The sequence below is a fragment of the Aotus nancymaae genome, unplaced genomic scaffold (assembly GCF_030222135.1).
Source record: "Aotus nancymaae isolate 86718 unplaced genomic scaffold, 86718_ANA_hifiasm-v0.15.2.pri h1tg000067l, whole genome shotgun sequence".
In the NCBI taxonomy this organism is placed as follows: Eukaryota; Metazoa; Chordata; class Mammalia; order Primates; family Aotidae; genus Aotus; species Aotus nancymaae.
In genome coordinates, this window is record NW_026988482.1 from 805,618 (window position 1) to 822,584 (window position 16,967).

The window sequence follows — 16,967 nt, forward strand, 5'->3', positions numbered from 1 at the left end:
AAAAACCAAGAAGAGGCAAAAACAAACACGCAGCAGATGTGACGATAAAAGTCTAAAATTTCTAATTTAAAAAGATGAGTCGCCTACAAAAAAAAAAAAAGAAAAAAGTGGGCAAAGGACATAAACTGAAAATTCAGGAAAGAAATGCAAATGGCCAGCCGGGCGAGGTGGCTGAAGCCTGTAATCCCAGTACTGTGGGAGGCTGAGGCAGGCAGATCACCTGAGGTCAGGAGTTTGAGACCAGCCTGGCCAACATGGTAAAACCCTGTCTCTGCTAAAAATACAAAAATCAGCCCGGTGTAGTGCAACGTGCCTGTAATCCCAGCTACTCAGAAGGCTCAGGCAGGAGAATCCCTGGAACCCAGGAGGCAGAGGTTGCAATGAGCTGAGATTGCGCCCTTGCACTCTAGCCTACTGACACTCAGTCTCAAAAAAAAAAAGTTAATAAGTACATCAGAAAATACTCCATTTCATACAAAAATAGGCATTACATGTATTAAAATGGAATAGCATATTTTACTTACCAAATTGGCAAAGCATTTTAAATAATGTCTACTGTTTAACTTACAGTGGTTTTTAAGGTGCTATTAACACTTTAATAATATAAAGAATGCTCATGCTATACTAACTGGAAAAAAGAACCTGTTAGGAAAAAACGCAACCAATATTCTAATTCTGAAAACAAATTTCTATGTCTGTATAGGTATAAAAATAACAGAAAGATGTAAAGCAAAATGCTACCGTTGATTAGCTCGGGGTCGTGAGACTATGGTAAATTGACTTTTGCTCTTCGTCCTTTCTATGGTCTCCATTATGTACTAAACTCTTTTCTCATCAGGAAGAAATTAAGTGGCCGGACGTGGAGGCTCGAGTCTGTAATCCCAGCACGTTGGGAGGCCAAGGCAGGCGGATTACTTCAGGCCAGGAGTTCAAGACCAGCCTGGCCAATATGGTGAAACCTCATCGCTACTAAAATACAAAAATTAGCTGGTGTGGCGGCCGGTGCCTGTAATCCCAGTTAATCTGAAGGGTGGGGCACAAGAATCACTTGAACTTGGGAGGCAGAGGCTGCAGTGAGTCAATATCCCATCACTGTACTGCAGCCCGGGACACACAGTGAGACCCTGCCGAAGGAAAAAAAAAAAAACAAAAGAAGAAGAAAAGAAAGATTAAGTTATTCTACAAGTGTGTCAAAAAGTTGGAAGAATGATGTTTTAATAGCCCTGAATCAAATTTATAATAGTATTTAACAAACTCTACAGCTTGGTACTTTTGAGATTTTAGGGTTTTGTCCCAGCTATCACCTTCCCTTGGGGCGGGAGATGAGGAAAAGAGGGACCCAAAAATGAAACTGAAAAACACTCCAGCTAATCAAAGAACTTGAAATTGCTCGCAGTTTGTGATTCTGTTAAACAACGTCATGCTCCTCTAAGTGCAAACAGTCCGTGGGATGCTGGGGAGAGGGTGCGTTTACTTTCACTACAAAACGTTTTGGAGTAAAACTTCGTCTTAAAATATAAAGATTTTGTTTGACACAGGCTGTGTGCGAACCACACAGTAAAATGGTGGCATGACACCCCCTTGTGGTTTCCACCGATTCCCGGTTCTGTGCTAAGTGCTAACGATTCTAGGATTCAAAAATGTCTCCACGTTTCTTCTACTTTTAACTCGTGAACATTTGCTTATTTGAGCTGAGTATGCACATAAAAATTAGGAGGTCATAAAAACTGAGCCTCACAAAGAAACAAGTAGCGTCTCTTTCAAATACAGCTTTATCTCCTGGGAGATGGTGAAGGGATCAGAGTAAAGTCTGTGATCGTTACTTTCCAGCGATTGATGAGTTTATTAGCATGTGGTTGTCGGAAGATGCAGTGGACCCTCCTCGCAGCCCGACCGTCCGAGTGCCCTTGGGTACCTGACAATCCACGCGGCTTTCCGTCATCCTCTTAACCGCCTGGCGCTCAGTACCGAAAGGGATCAAGCCCAGCCTTTCGCTTCTCCCACGTTTACTTCTCTATTGCGTGAAGTGTGACTAAAAACCTCACCCCATTGTCAAAAGGATCGAATTAAACGCAGGACCAGCCTTGCACAGCGATCAAGTATGGAACCACGTCCACAAATCTATTTATGCTCCTGCAATTCCATCATTTCTGCAGCTGCTCAGAGAAACTCAAAGTCGAGAAGCGACTTAAATCGTCGAGTGCGGTCCCCATAACTCCACATTCCTTCCACTATTTCCGGGGCCAAGGAGCCGCGTGAGGCCGGCGCCAGCTCAAGCCTCCGGGCGTCACCCTCTCGCCCCGAGGGCAGCATCCCAGCTTGGGGCGGTTCTCCCGTGGGTCCGCAGTAAAACCGCGACGCGGTCCTCAGCCTCTTCGTCCCCACAGGGGCGCACTCCGGAGTCCGGAGCCTGAAGCGCCCTCTGCCTCGCCTGCCCGGGCAGGACCCCTGGCGTCCTTCCCCCGGAGGAGAGCGTGGGAAAGGGGCCGCCGCGCGCCGCGTTTCTCCCACTTTCCCCGGGCGCGAGGGGGCGCTGGAGGCGGGGCGTACCGGGCCGCCCGGCGCGGAGCGGTCCTCGAGGGTGGGCTCACCCTCGGGGCGCGGGAGTGGCGCGTCCCCGTCCGGAAGGAGCTGGCGGCGGCGCGAGGCCTCCGGCAGGGGGCGCGAGCCGCTGGGCCTCCCCCGGGGCTGCGGGCCGGTGGTCGCGCCCAGGCCGCGTGTGCGGGGCGTTCGCGCGGCCCGCGGCCCGCGCCCTGCCCCCACCTCACCCCGTCGCCTCCCCGCCCTCTCGCGGGCCCCTGCGGTGTGCGGCGCAGGCGCGGAGCGGGGCGGCGAGGGCGCTGCGGCCGCGGAACCGAGGCCGGGGGCCCGCGCGGCGAGTGCAGCCTGCCCAGCACCGCGTCCGGGATCGCTGTCCGCCGCCCTGCGTCGCGGGAAGGACCGCGCCGCCCCTCCGCCCGCGCTTCGGCACCTCCGCCGCCGCCGCCTCTTCCGCGCTGCGCCTGGGCCGGCCGGGCGGGCCCCGGGGACTGACTGGTGAGTGCGCGGGAGGGGCGGGCGCCGGGAGTGCGCGGGAGGGGCGGGCGCCCGGAGGCCGCGGGGTCGCGGCGTGCGGGCGCTGCTTCCGGCGGGAGAGCGCGGGCGAGACCGGAGCCCCCTGGACGCGGACGGCGGGGTGCTCCCCTCCCCCACCCCGTGGCGGTTCCAGCTCCTGCGCGGGAGCCTCGGCCCCGCTGCCTGGTCCTGACGGAGCCTCTTTGCGGTCGGGGCTCGGGACGCGGGCGAGGCGGCTGCGTGGCGCCGGGGGAGGCGGCTGGGTCCCGGGGCTGCCCTCGTCCCCGCTGGCGCTGCGGCCCTGCTCGGCGGCTCCGTGGCCTCCGGCGGCGCCTCCGCGGGCTCGCGCAACGGCCGTGGCCGCCGAGAGCCGCGTCGATGCCGGCGCCCAGAGCCTCCGGCCGAGGGTTGCCCGGTGCTTAGAGAAACCCTTTTTCGGTTTTGTTTTTAAGTGCACTCTCGGGAAACGAGGGACTTGAAGCAGTTAATACCCGTTTTAGAGAGAGATTTTTGTGCCGGACTGAGAAGTAGCAAATGAAATGTTCAGTGACCGTGCGGTGTTGCAGGAAAGATGCTTCCAAGTGGGACCCGGAGTGGGTTCTAGCTCAGCCTCTCCTGCAGCGTGTTTCTTTTCAAATTTAAAGCATATACTTATTTTTATGAGAGCGAAAAGGAAAGTTTAACTATTTTAAAATGGAGTTATTTACTGTAAAGATGTCTTATACCAATTAGAACATACATTGCATGAAAAGCCGTTTAAAACGTTGATCTCTTTGATAATTGCTGACTGCCTGTTGTGTGTGATAATTGCTGACTTCTCGTTGGTTGAAAAAAATAACGTGGAAAGATATTGACATGTATTAAGGTGCCTTTTTTGAAAAAAATGTCTCGTGGCACGATTCCCTTTTCATAAATGTAAAAAAAAAAAAAATCTGTGTGAGTATATATATAGAGAGACCTTAGCATAAGAAAAATGCTGTTAACGGTGGGTTTTCTGGGTAGTCTAGGTGATATAAAATTTTTTAAACATTTTTTTCTGATTTTCCTCCTGACACGTTACATACGTCGTTTGTATGTAACGGAGGCGAAGGGAGGGAGGAGGACTGTGTGATAAGTTGCTTATGATTCCAAATCTTCCTCCTAATAAGACTAGTGAGTGACCGAGCGCAGTGGCCGAGGCAGGCAGATCTCAAGGTCAGGAGTTCGAGACCAGCCCTGGCTAACATGGTGAAACCCTGTCTCTACTAAAAATACAAAAAGTAGCCGGGCGTGGTAACAGGCACCTGTAATCCTAGCTACTGGGAGGCTGAGGCAGGAGAATTGCTTGAATCTGGAAGGTGGAGGTTGCAGTGAGCAATCGTGCCATTGCACTCTAGCCTGGGCAACAAGAGCGAAACTTGGTCTCAAAAAAAAAAAAAAGAAAGAAAGAAAAAGACTAGTGAGACCGGGCGCGGTGGCTCACGCCTGTAATCCCAGCACTTTGGGAGGCCGAGGCGGGAGGATCACAAGGTCAAGATATCAAGACCATCCTGGCCAACATGGTGAAACCTCGTCTCAAAAAAAAAAAAAAAGACTAGTGAGCAAATGTTTCTGATATCCTTGAGTAAAAAGCTAAATTTTTTTCACGGCTCTTGTGCACACAAAAGGCACATAAAAATGTTTGCTAAAATGAAGGATGGTTAGCACTTTTGATTTTGAGTAGGCATCTCACCATCATGCTGAAAGGAAGTCCGATAGACATTTGGATGTTCTTCGGCCCCTAAGTAGGAGTCAAACCCTTCCTGATCCGTGTGACCCTGCTCCTCTCACCTGACGGCCTGAATCCAGGCCAGCTTGCAACATTAGTTTTAACAACACGCTTGCTTTCCTTTTTTTTACTTTATTCTTCAAGTTCTAAAGAACTTGAAATGTATTCTGAAATAACAAGAGACTCCTTAACATGTGCTCCTGACAGTTTTCAGTGTTCTGACACTTTTAGAGTACTTAGAACATGAAGTGTGAAGTCTGGGCTATATGAATCCTGGAAGTATACAAAAGCAGTATTAATAAGTCTTGAAGTTTTAGTTTATTACATAAAGATAGAAACAGCTCTTCTCTTTTTTTAATTTTTGAATGCAATGATTGGAATGGTTACTCAAGGAATGATTGTTTATGTTGTTAGGTGAGGCATTTGATGTATTGGTATCATTTCTGTACATTTCATGGTTGTCGGTTTCTTTAGGCTGTTCCCTTCCTCTTCTCCCAACTGGTAGCTAAGAGCTGGGAGCAAGATGTAACTTGCTAGTGACGGTGATGAGCAGTGAAAATACACTCACATAGTGTTGGTTATTCAGTGCCCAGGGGTCAGAACACATGCGTTTTCATCTCGGGTTCTCCCACTTAGTAGTTGACTTAACTTTCACTAAGGCTGTTTCCGCATCAGTAAAAGTGTAAATGGGTTTTATAGTAACCCCTCCATGTACCTCACAGGACTATTTTGAAGATGAAATAGAATAACGGTTAGGAAAATGCTTAGTAAACTGAAAAGCACGATCTCATTCCCTGCTGTATTATCATGTCACTTTACTGCTGATATACTCAGAGCTTAGTGAAGAAGCAAAAATAGTATGTGCACCTCAACTAGAACACCTGTCATGTATCACTGTGGGTTAAACACTGTATGCCGGGCGCAGTGACTCACACCTGTAATCCCAGCACTTTGGGAGGCCGAGGCGGGCAGATTGCTTGAAGTCAGGAGGTCGAGACCAGCCTGGCCAACAAGGCAAAACCCCATTTCTACTAAAAATACAAAAATTAGCCAGGTATGGTGGCACGCATCTGTAGCCCCAGCTACCCGGAAGGACACCAGCCCAGGTGACAGAGCAAGACTCCATTTCAAATAAATAGAAAAATTAATAAATAAAATTGGGTAAACTTTTATTCAAATCTCAACCACAGCATTTATTGAGTATCCAGCTTTGACTTGACTTTACTGTGCCTGTTTCCTCATCAATAACAAGAAGTGGATAATGATTTTGAGAGGGTGTAGAGACAGGATTTCACCGTGTTGGCCAGGCTGATCTTGATCTCCTGACTTCGGGTGATCCACCCACCTTGGCCGCCCAAAGTGCTGGAATTACAAGCATGAACCACTGTGCCCAGCCACTTTTGTTTCTTAAATCTATAAGGACTGTAACAGTTTAAAGTTTCTTAATTTGGGCCAGGCGAGGTGGCTCACGCCTGTAATCCCAGCACTTTTGGAGGCTGAGGCGGGAGGATCATCTGAGGTCAGAAGTTTGAGACCAGCCAGGCCAACATGGTGAACCTTGTCTCTGCTAAAAATAAAAAAATTAGCATGATATGGTGCCATGTGCCTGTAATCTCAGCTATTCGGGAAGCTGAGGCAGGAGAATCGCTTGAACCCGGGAGACAGAGGTTGCAGTGAGTTGTGATTGTGCCATTGAACTCCACCTTGGGTGACAAGAGCAAAACTCTGTGTCAAAAACAAAAAGTTTATAAATTTGGTTTGCTTTCATTATGCCTGCTTTCCTTATGGATAAATAAATTAATTCAGATTCATATTCCTATTTTGTTGTCAAAAGATTTAACTATAGGCCAGGGTGAGACTGTCAAAAAAAAAACTATAGAAGGTAAATCATTTCAATAAATGTAGAAATTTACATGTAATCACATATTTGTCAATATATAAGATATACAGTTTTTAGTACATAGTATATTATATTCAAAATAATATACCTTAATTAGTTCTGTATAACTTTCCAATTGATTAAAGATCTGGTGTCATTATATTATTCGGTACTAGAAATAAGCTATATTTTTGCTTACTGACTTCTTTCATGTTTTACTTACAGGCATTTTTTACCATCTGTAGAAACTTACTGTAATTCGTTTTTCCTCGCTTCAGCAGTAAGAATTATACCACGTAAGTGAACTGTTTTGAAACTAATTTATTTTAATTGGACAGTGGTTGCCACATCTTGTGTTATCAGTGGAATGTTGAATGTGACTTCATAAATAGGAAAATGATTTTCTTCTTGAAAATTATTTATATACTGATCTTGTATGTGATGAGTACTTTTTTTCTGGAAACCAGGAGGCCGATACATATTTGTGACGGTATTTTTTTTTTTTTTTTTTTTTTTTAATATGGGGTTTCACCATGTTGGTCAGGCTGGTCTTGAACTCCTGACCTCAGATGATCCGCCCGTCTTGGCCTCCAAAGTGCTTGGATTACAGGCGTGAGCCACTACGCCCGGCCGACAGTATTTTTTTTTAAAGGAAATGTCTCTGCCTTTAGCTTGAAAACTGCATGAAAATATTTCCAATGATAGGAAATGTGCCTATAAAACTCCTAATATGGTGCCATAGGCATGTTTCATATATACACACACACACACACACACACACACACACAATGTGATTTCAGCATGCGGTTTATTGTGATTATCCAGGTCTCACAATTTGTATCAACATTTGAAACATAATTTTTAAACCTCTGTAAGAAAGAAAACAGAAATCAGTTTCTACCTTGAAACCTGATTGGAAAAACAATCTGAAATACAGAGGCATTGTTTAACATTTTTCTTAAACTCTAGGTTTTCAGGTGGCTCACATATTTCTTATTGCCAATGAATTCTTCAGTTAGAATTTTTATAACAGCATTAACAGTTATTTGTGACATATTTGTTAATTCTTTTTTCATTTTTTAGACTGAAAAGATATGAATGAGTATCCTAAAAAAAGAAAAAGGAAGACTCTACACCCTTCTCGTTATTCAGGTAAGTGTATAATTAATTTATTTTAAATTGAGTATGAATTAATTCCCACAAAATTATATTCCCTTTCTCCTAAGGATCAAATGAGACTTAAATATCTGGGTCAATTTTTAGGTAAAAGAATGGTTTAAATACATTCTCTGAATATATATATATATATATATTCCTTATTGTCTACCATGTGCTAGGCATACATAAGAACTTTATAGACATTATTTCATTCCTCACAGCTCTATGAGTTATAAATATTTAAAATTAGATAGCCAAGGTTATTTACTTATACAGCATAATTGGGGTTTGCATGTCTGATTCCTAAGCTGTGCTTAAGACACAATGATAACAGTTTCTGTAGAAAATATTTTACATTATTGGGGAAAAAAGACATTATCCTCTCTATTACTTTTGAAAATGGAAACTTTCTGACTGTAATTTTTTTTTTCTTGAGACAGTCTTGCTCTATAGCCCAGGCTGGAGTGCAGCGGTATGATCTTGACTCACTGCAGCCTCTGCCTCCTGGGTTCAAGCAATTTTTCTGCCGCAGCCTCTCGAGTAGCTGGGATTACAGGCGCGCACCACTGTGCACGGCTAATTTTTTGTATTTTTAGTAGAGATTGGGTTTCACCATGCTGGCCAGGCTGGATGACTGTGTAATTTCAGATCCTTTGATTGAGGTTGGCTCTGCTGTGTTGGTAGTATAAGAAAAGGGGTCTTTGTGGCCATCTCTAACTAATACAGCTCGCACACATTGACTTGGGACAGTCTCAGTTGTACCTGTTAGTCTACCCAGCCTGCGCATTCTTAATATCTAAGGAAATTAAGTCTGGTATACTGCTTACTGGCCCTCCCTAGACAAGACTTGAAATGACTATATTCATAAGCCCTAAGTAGTCCTCACTATTTCCACTATGTAATAACCTTTATCTGCATGATGGCACACCTTCCTGGTGGTTCACTGTTTGGTGCAGTTAATACAGTGTTTATCATATATTTTTATTTTATGTGATTCTGAGTATAAAGCAAATGTATCCTTGTGTATTTCAAAGTTGTGTTTTAAAGTATATAATTTCTGATTCTTTCAAAGACCAATGTCAGTATTAGCTCTGAAATATAAAAGCTTTAAAAGTTGAAAATATATAGTGTTTTCATTACAGAGGCTATAATTAACATCATGAACATTTGTATATGTTAGATAATGGGAAGTTTCTCATTAAATGTGTATGTTTACTGTGCTTAAAATATGTTTCATTTTTTTTTATGTTCAGATTCCTCTGGAATAAGCAGAATTGCAGATGGATTCAATGGAATTTTTTCTGATCATTGTTACAGTGTCTGTTCTATGAGACAGCCAGATTTAAGATATTTTGACAACAAAGGTATATCTAATATTTTTGAAAATGTTTCTTAAAACTGCTTTTACATTTTTTATTTCTTACTTGAAAATGTGGGTAAAATGTGGATTGAAGTTTTTGAAGTTTGTTACAATATAAGAAAACAAAGTTGTATTTTTTTAAGAAAGCAAGTAATTTTTTTTTTTTTGAGACAGTATTGCTCTGTCGCCCATGCTATAGTGCAGTGGCTTGATCTCGGCTCATTTTAACCTCTACCTCCCAGGTTCAAGCAATTCTCCTGCCTCAGCCTCCTGAGTAGCTGGGACCACGCCCAGCTAATTTTTGTTTTTTTAGTAGAGACAGGGTTTCACCATGTTGGCCAGGCTGGTCCCCAACTCCTGATCCCAGGTGATCCGCTCACTTCCACCTCCCAAAGTGTTGGGATTACAGGCGTGACCCATGGCGCCTGGCCATGATTTTCACTTTTAACATTATTTCCGACATATAAATAAAAAAGTGTACTCTTCTAAGTCCATTTTTTTTTGAAGGAGGGGTGATTGCGGGGAGACAGTCTTCATTCTATCACCCAGGCTGAAATGCAGCCATGTCTCACTCTGTGGATCATGGCTCATTGCATTCTCGACCCCTTGGGCTAATGCAATCCTTCCACTCAGGCTTTTGAGTAGCTGGGACTACAGGCATGTACCACCACGCCTGACTATTTTTTAAAATTTTTTTGTAAAGACAAGGTCTTGCTATATTGCCCAGGCTGGTCTTGAACTCCTGACCTCAAATAATCCTCCCATGTTGGCCTCACAAAGTGCTGAGATTACAGGTGTAAGCCACCGCTCTCAGCCCTAAATCCACTTTAGTTGGTTAGGATTTGGTGGCAAAGCAGGAGTGACCCAGAATTGGGAGCATTTATGTTGAAAGGTTAAGAGTAGTTTAGACACAGTTCTACTTAGCTATACCACACAGTGTGGAAGGAAAGAACAGAGGGTGATTTGGTATTTTTCAATCTTGCATCTTCTATTGGCTCCTCTATTCTAAAGCATTGGTGAATGATTACAACTTACAGCTTGTACTTAATCACCATCTTCTGCAACCAGATTGTCCCAGTTCCCTTGAGCTCCCGTTAGAGGCACGGAAATATAAATTACAGAAAACATTTGGAGTTGGAGACATCAGTATCAATTCATATTTAGCTGCATACTTGTGGCCATCCATGCTTATAGATACGTGTGTATATATATGTGGCACTGTACACACACACACACACACACACACTCACACACTTTTTGCTCTGTTAGCAGAGAGGGCCTAAAAGAAACGACACCCAGACGCAGTGAGCAGGAGCCCATTTAGTGCCCAGGTCTTGGCTTCTAATGCCGTTCTCTAGTAAAAAGAACTAGGCCTTCTTGGAGAAATGGCTGATTCTAGGTCTGGAGCAGGAAATATACAAGAACCTGGAGCATCTTGTAGTGCTGGAAAATAGGGAAGTACTTTAAAAAAACCCAAACACACACGCTTGACAGGGGCATGCTGAAGGAGCACAAGTCAACTTAAGGAGCTCCCAGTAGCCAAGACTGAAAACTATTTGAGTTATAACCCAGAGTTTGAAATAAATATCCCTGAATTCATGCTGTTGTAAATTATTAGATAGAGGAGAAGAGGCCAAAAAATTCCAAATTATTAGACTTGATCTTAGCCAAAAGGCCAAAAGCAATAAAACTCCAAATTATTTGTGTAGTTGTTCCTCCCTCTAGGAGGTGGAACATAACTCTGCACCCCTTAAGTATGGACTGCACATAGTGACTTCCTTACAAGGGGTTGAGTATGGAAAGTAAAAAGCCCAACTTTGTAGTGTTGAAACCTGATAACTACTTAGCCAGGTGATCAAGACCAACATGACAATCATAAATCATGTTGGTAGTATGTGCCCTTGGTAAGAAGTGAGGAAAATGGCCATTTACCTCTATTCTGTCTCCCAGTAACTCGTAATTCCAGCCTGATCATTTAAAGAAAAAAACCAGACAAATTCCATTAGCAAGGCATCCTACAGAATACCTGATTAGTACTCCTCAAGGGCTGAGAAACTGCCACAGCCAACAGTAGCCTAGAGAGACGTGATTCCTTAATGTAATGTGGTATCTTGGAACAGAAAAGGGACATCAGGTACAAACTAAGGAAATCGAGATGACTTTATTGACTTTATTAATAAGATGTCAGTATTGGCCATTAATTGCAATAAATGTGCCCTACTAATGTTAGACGTTAGTAGTGGGGAAACTGGGATACGTGGGACCTCTCCATACTATCCTCTCAGATTTTTCTGTGGTTCTAAAACTATACTAAAAAATAAAGTCTATTTTAAGAAAACATGATGGATGGGCTGGGTGTGGTGGCTCATGCCTATAATCCCAGGTCTTTGGGAGGCCAAGGTGGAAGGATCCACTTAAGGCCAGGAGTTTGAGGCCAGCCTGGACAACATAGCAAGATACCACCTCAAAAAAAAAAAAATTTTAACGGGGCTTGGTGGTGCATGCCTGTAGCCCTAGCTGCTCAGAAGGCTGAGACTGAAGGATCCCTTGATCCCAGGACTTTGAGGCTGCAGTGAGCCACGATCATGCCACTGTACTCCAGCCTTGACGGACAGAGTAAAACCTCATTCCCCCAAAAATATTGAAGCCCAGTTTTCACTATTAACCTGTATTTCAGTTTCCCAGTGCTAACTTTGAAACACTGGGGCTGGCCTGAGGGTATAAAGGCTTATTCAAACTCAGTAATTTAAACAGAATCCTAAAGAATTTCAAGAAGTGTAACTAGTCCAAATGGGGCATCAATTCAAAAGCATTTGCTTGTTTGAGCAGATTTTCTGTGTGTCTGAAGTCTACAGATAACTTCTCTTTTTATGACTAAATACAAGTCCTCAGTTACTGTTGGAATTCAAAATTGTATTGAAAAAATTGATGCTCTGTTGTATATTAATGCTTTGATTATATAAATAATAAGTATTCTTCCAAATCCCTTTTTACAGATGATGATTCTGATACCGAGACATCAAATGACTTGCCAAAATTTGCAGAGGGAACCAAGGCCAGAAACAGAAATCGGAACTACCTGGTTCCCAGTCCTGTACTTAGAATTCTAGACCACACTGCCTTTTCCACAGGTTGGGGACTAACTAATAGCATTGATATATTTTATATTGATGAATTTTAAAAAAGTATACACAATAAATTTCTTTTTGCCAGGTTGTGTTTGTCTAACAGATCTTATTGAGCCATAGTCATATAATAGGTTTGTTTTATTCTTCAGAAAAATCTGCTGATACTGAAATTTGTGATGAAGAGTGTGACTCACCTGAATCAGTCAACCAGCAAACCCAAGAGGAGAGTCCAATAGAAGTTCACACTGCTGAAGATGTTCCGATCGCTGTAGAAGTGCACGCAATTTCAGAGGATTATGATATAGAGACAGAAAACAATTCTTCTGAGAGTCTCCAGGACCAAACTGATGAAGAACCACCAGCTAAACTTTGTAAAATTCTTGACAAAAGCCAAGCTTTGAATGTGACTGCCCAGCAGAAATGGCCTTTACTGAGAGCTAATAGCAGTGGCCTCTATAAATGTGAACTTTGTGAGTTTAACAGCAAATATTTTTCTGACTTAAAGCAGCATATGATCCTGAAGCATAAACGTACTGATTCAAATGTGTGTCGCGTATGCAAGGAAAGTTTCTCTACCAATATCCTTCTGATAGAACATGCCAAACTACACGAAGAGGATCCCTACATTTGTAAATACTGTGATTACAAGACAGTAATTTTTGAGAACCTCAGCCAGCACATTGCAGACACCCATTTTAGTGATCACCTCTATTGGTGTGAACAGTGTGATGTGCAGTTCTCCTCAAGCAGTGAGCTCTACCTGCATTTCCAGGAGCACAGCTGTGATGAACAGTACTTGTGTCAGTTCTGTGAACATGAAACTAATGATCCCGAAGACTTGCACAGCCATGTGGTAAACGAGCACGCGTGTAAATTGATAGAGTTAAGTGACAAGTATAACAACGGAGAGCATGGACAGTATAGCCTCTTGAGCAAAATTTCCTTTGACAAATGTAAAAACTTCTTCGTATGTCAAGTGTGTGGTTTTCGGAGTAGACTTCATACGAATGTTAACAGGCATGTCGCTATTGAACATACTAAAATTTTTCCGCATGTTTGTGATGACTGTGGGAAAGGCTTTTCAAGTATGCTAGAATATTGCAAGCATTTAAATTCACATTTATCTGAAGGGATTTATTTATGTCAGTATTGTGAATATTCAACAGGACAAATTGAAGATCTTAAAATTCATCTAGATTTCAAGCACTCAGCTGACTTACCTCATAAATGTAGTGACTGCTTAATGAGGTTTGGAAATGAAAGGGAATTAATAAGTCACCTTCCAGTCCATGAGACAACTTGATTATTCTCTTTAACTTACAGAACGTTAGTGTAAAACAATAAATGCAGCCTTTTTTTGGAGATGATTAAATGGATGATTGTAAACAAAACATGAAATTTGCCTTTAACAGGTAATTTTTTTAATTATAAATTTTCTTGTCATTGCCCCATTTTCAGTATATAAATATGTCTTAAATGTGATCTTTTCATTGCTTGATACCTGTAGTTTTAACCACTCTCAGTGACTGTCAACATGTTTCTTGAATGTGGTCTGATTTCATGAGTTGAAAAGAAACAAATGGACTAAAGAAATGAGCTACAGTTTTCCTTCCTTAACCGTGGGTGCTATTGACTTTTTAAAACTCAAAAGATGAGTTTTTTGTGTATGAAGTTGTTAAATTATTACACGACCAGAACTAAAATGCAATAAACAATTAAGTTCACAGACACTCCCAATAAGAAGAAATGGCACTAGGAAGCCAATATTATCACAGGAAGAAAAGATTTGGTTTTCATGGCAGTCTGTTTAAAAAAAAATTTTTTTTGAGCCCTTATTTATTTGTTGAATATTTTAAGATGGGAGTAGGGCGGAACTAATAAGGGCTTAGACAATAAAAAAAATAATTATCCTAACTCATTGATAACTTGGTGACATTTCATTTTCTATTGAGGAACCATAAATTCATGCCCAGACTTAACATTTTTTTCTTAGAGACAGGATCTCGTTCTGTTGTCCAGGATGGAGTGCAGTGGTTGATCATAGCTCACTGTAATCTTGGGGGCTCAAGGAATCCTCCCACCTCAGCCTCCTGCATGGCTGGGCCTACAGGCATGTGCCACCATGTCTGCTGAGTTTTCTAATTTCTTGTTGAGATGAGGTCTCGCTGTGTTGCCCAGACCATTCTCAAATTCCTGGACTCAAGGAATCGTCTGACCTTGGCCTTCCAAATCACTAGGATTATAGGCATGAGCCATTATGCCTGACTCTGGCCCAAATTTCTGATGTCATATTGTTTATTGATAGAAAATCCACTGAAGTAGGGCCGGGCGCGGTGGCTCACGCCTATAATCCCAGCACTTTGGGAGGTCGAGGCGGGTGGATCACGAGGTCAAGAGATCGAGACCATCCCGGTCAACATGGTGAAAACCCCGTCTCTACTAAAAATACAAAAAATTAGCTGGGTCAGGAGAATTGCTTGAACCCAGGAGGTGGAGGTTGCAGTGAGCCGAGATCAGACCACTGCAGTCCAGCCTAGGCAACAGAACGAGACTCCAGCTCAAAAAAAAAAAAAAAAAGAATTTAAGTGAAAATACATAGTTAGACCAACTATTCAACTCAATGGAGAAGCAAATTTGGTTAGTCAGGTATACCTTACAATTAACAGTTTCATCCCAATAAATAAAACACAAATTCTGTGATATATACTCCTTTGCCTGTAACTTTTAACCTCAGTACTGATAACTGAAGATAGAGTGTCACAAGAGAACTTTTATTATGGCACTGAGTTTATGGGATTACATATACTCCTTATGTTAATTTGGCTTTCCATAAATTAATATTTTAAGACAACATTCACATCTAAGAAATGTGTACATTCATGGTTTAAAACAAATACAAAGCTAAGAAGTTATATGTCCAATTTGTAAATTTAAAAACTAAGATTTTACCTGGAAACCATAATTCTCAGCAAACTGACACAGGAACAGAGAATCAAGCACTACATGTCCTCACTCATAGGCGGGTGTTGAACAATGAGAACACATGGATACAGGGAGGGGAGCATCTGTGGGGAGGGACTGGAGGAGAGACAGTGCGGGGTAGGGTGTAGGGGAGGGATAACATGGGGAGAAATGCCAGATATAGGTGATGGGGGTGGAGGCAGCAAACCACATTGCCATGTATGTACCTATGCAACAATCCTGCATGTTCTTTACATGTACCCCAGAATCTAAAATGCAATAAAATATATATATTTTTTAAAATAACTAAGATTTTAGGCCGGACGCTGTGGCTCACGCCTATAATCCCAGCACTTTGGGAGGCCGAGGTGGGTGGATCACGAGATCAAGAGATCGAGACCATCCTGATCAACAAGGTGAAACCCCGTCTCTACTAAAAATACAAAAATTAGCTGGGCATGGTGGCCTGCGCCTGTAATCCCAGCTACTCGGGAGACTGAGGCAGGAGAATTGCTTGAACCCAGGAGGCGGAGGTTGCAGTGAGCTGAGATCGCGCCATTGCACTCCAGCCTGGTAACAAGAGCGAAACTCCGTCTCAAAAAAAAAAAAAAAAAAAACTAAGATTTTAAAACTATTAGAGTTGTTAGGAATCTACTTTGTACTAGTGATTTGGAAAATAATTTTCTGGATAAAGAATTTCCATACTAAAGCACCAGTCACCACCAATTCCTTGCTATGTTAATTCTCCTTAGTAACTTTGGTGTTAAAGTCATAACCATCTGAACCCAAAATAAATTTGTGAGGAGTAATTTATTCATTCTAAAAAGAAACATTTCTTACATTGCTAGAATAGAATATTGTAGTATCTACTAATTAGTATCTACTAATCTTATCTACTAATCGTGAATCATGAGGTCAGGAGATCGAGACCATCCTGGCCATCATGGTGAAACCCCATCTCTGCTAAAAATACAAAAATTATCTGGGCGTGGTGGCACGAGCCTGTAGTCCCAGTTACTCGGAAGGCTGAGGCAGGAGAATCACTTGAACCCGGGAGGTGGAGGCTGCAGTGAGCCAAGATGGCACCACTGCACTCCAGCCTGGTGACAGAGTGAGACTCCACCTCAAAAAAAAAAGTGTGTTCTTTGTTGTTTGTTTTTAAATAGGCAAATGAATCTAACCTGATCTTTTTTTCCCTTGCTAGAAATAATGAGCTGAATGAATTATGTTCCTAAAATGTAATGACTAATACGTTTTTGAATGAAAACTCAAAAAGTGTTCTAATTTTTAGTATCTTGTCCAGAGTGTATCCACTACTGAAAAATACTGCAGTTGAATTATTGATACTTTTGCCTTTACTCTTCAAAGTAAAGCTGAAATCAGACATTGGAATCATATTCAGCAATTGTAATTTCTGGTCAGTAATTTTTTTTCTTTTAAGGCTGTTCACCATACTGTTCTGGATTTTGATTGGCTGAAATTTGAGAATACAGAATTCCCAAGTTGCCTGCCTATCCTGTTCATTTGTGGTTATGTCCAGAATGGCATTATTTGTCTTTTTCTGTTTTTCTTTTTTTAGAGATGCCCAGTCAGGCCTCAAACTCCTGGGCTCAAGCAATCCACCTGCTTCAGCCTCCCAAAGTGCTGGGATTACAGTCGTGAACCACAGCGCCTGGCCTT

At 42.5% G+C, this 16,967-nt stretch overlaps 1 protein-coding gene across 1 annotated transcript; it reads left to right on the top strand.

Annotated features, from left to right (window-relative positions):
• Positions 1 to 4,528: 4,528 nt before the first annotated feature.
• On the top strand, positions 4,529 to 15,028 carry ZNF639 (zinc finger protein 639). Its single transcript, XM_012472259.3, has 5 exons — positions 4,529 to 6,976; positions 7,764 to 7,832; positions 9,092 to 9,202; positions 12,195 to 12,329; positions 12,476 to 15,028. The coding sequence occupies exons 2-5, from the start codon at positions 7,775 to 7,777 to the stop codon at positions 13,627 to 13,629; spliced, it is 1,458 nt and encodes a 485-aa protein (XP_012327682.1). The 5' UTR covers positions 4,529 to 6,976; positions 7,764 to 7,774; the 3' UTR covers positions 13,630 to 15,028.
• Positions 15,029 to 16,967: the final 1,939 nt, after the last annotated feature.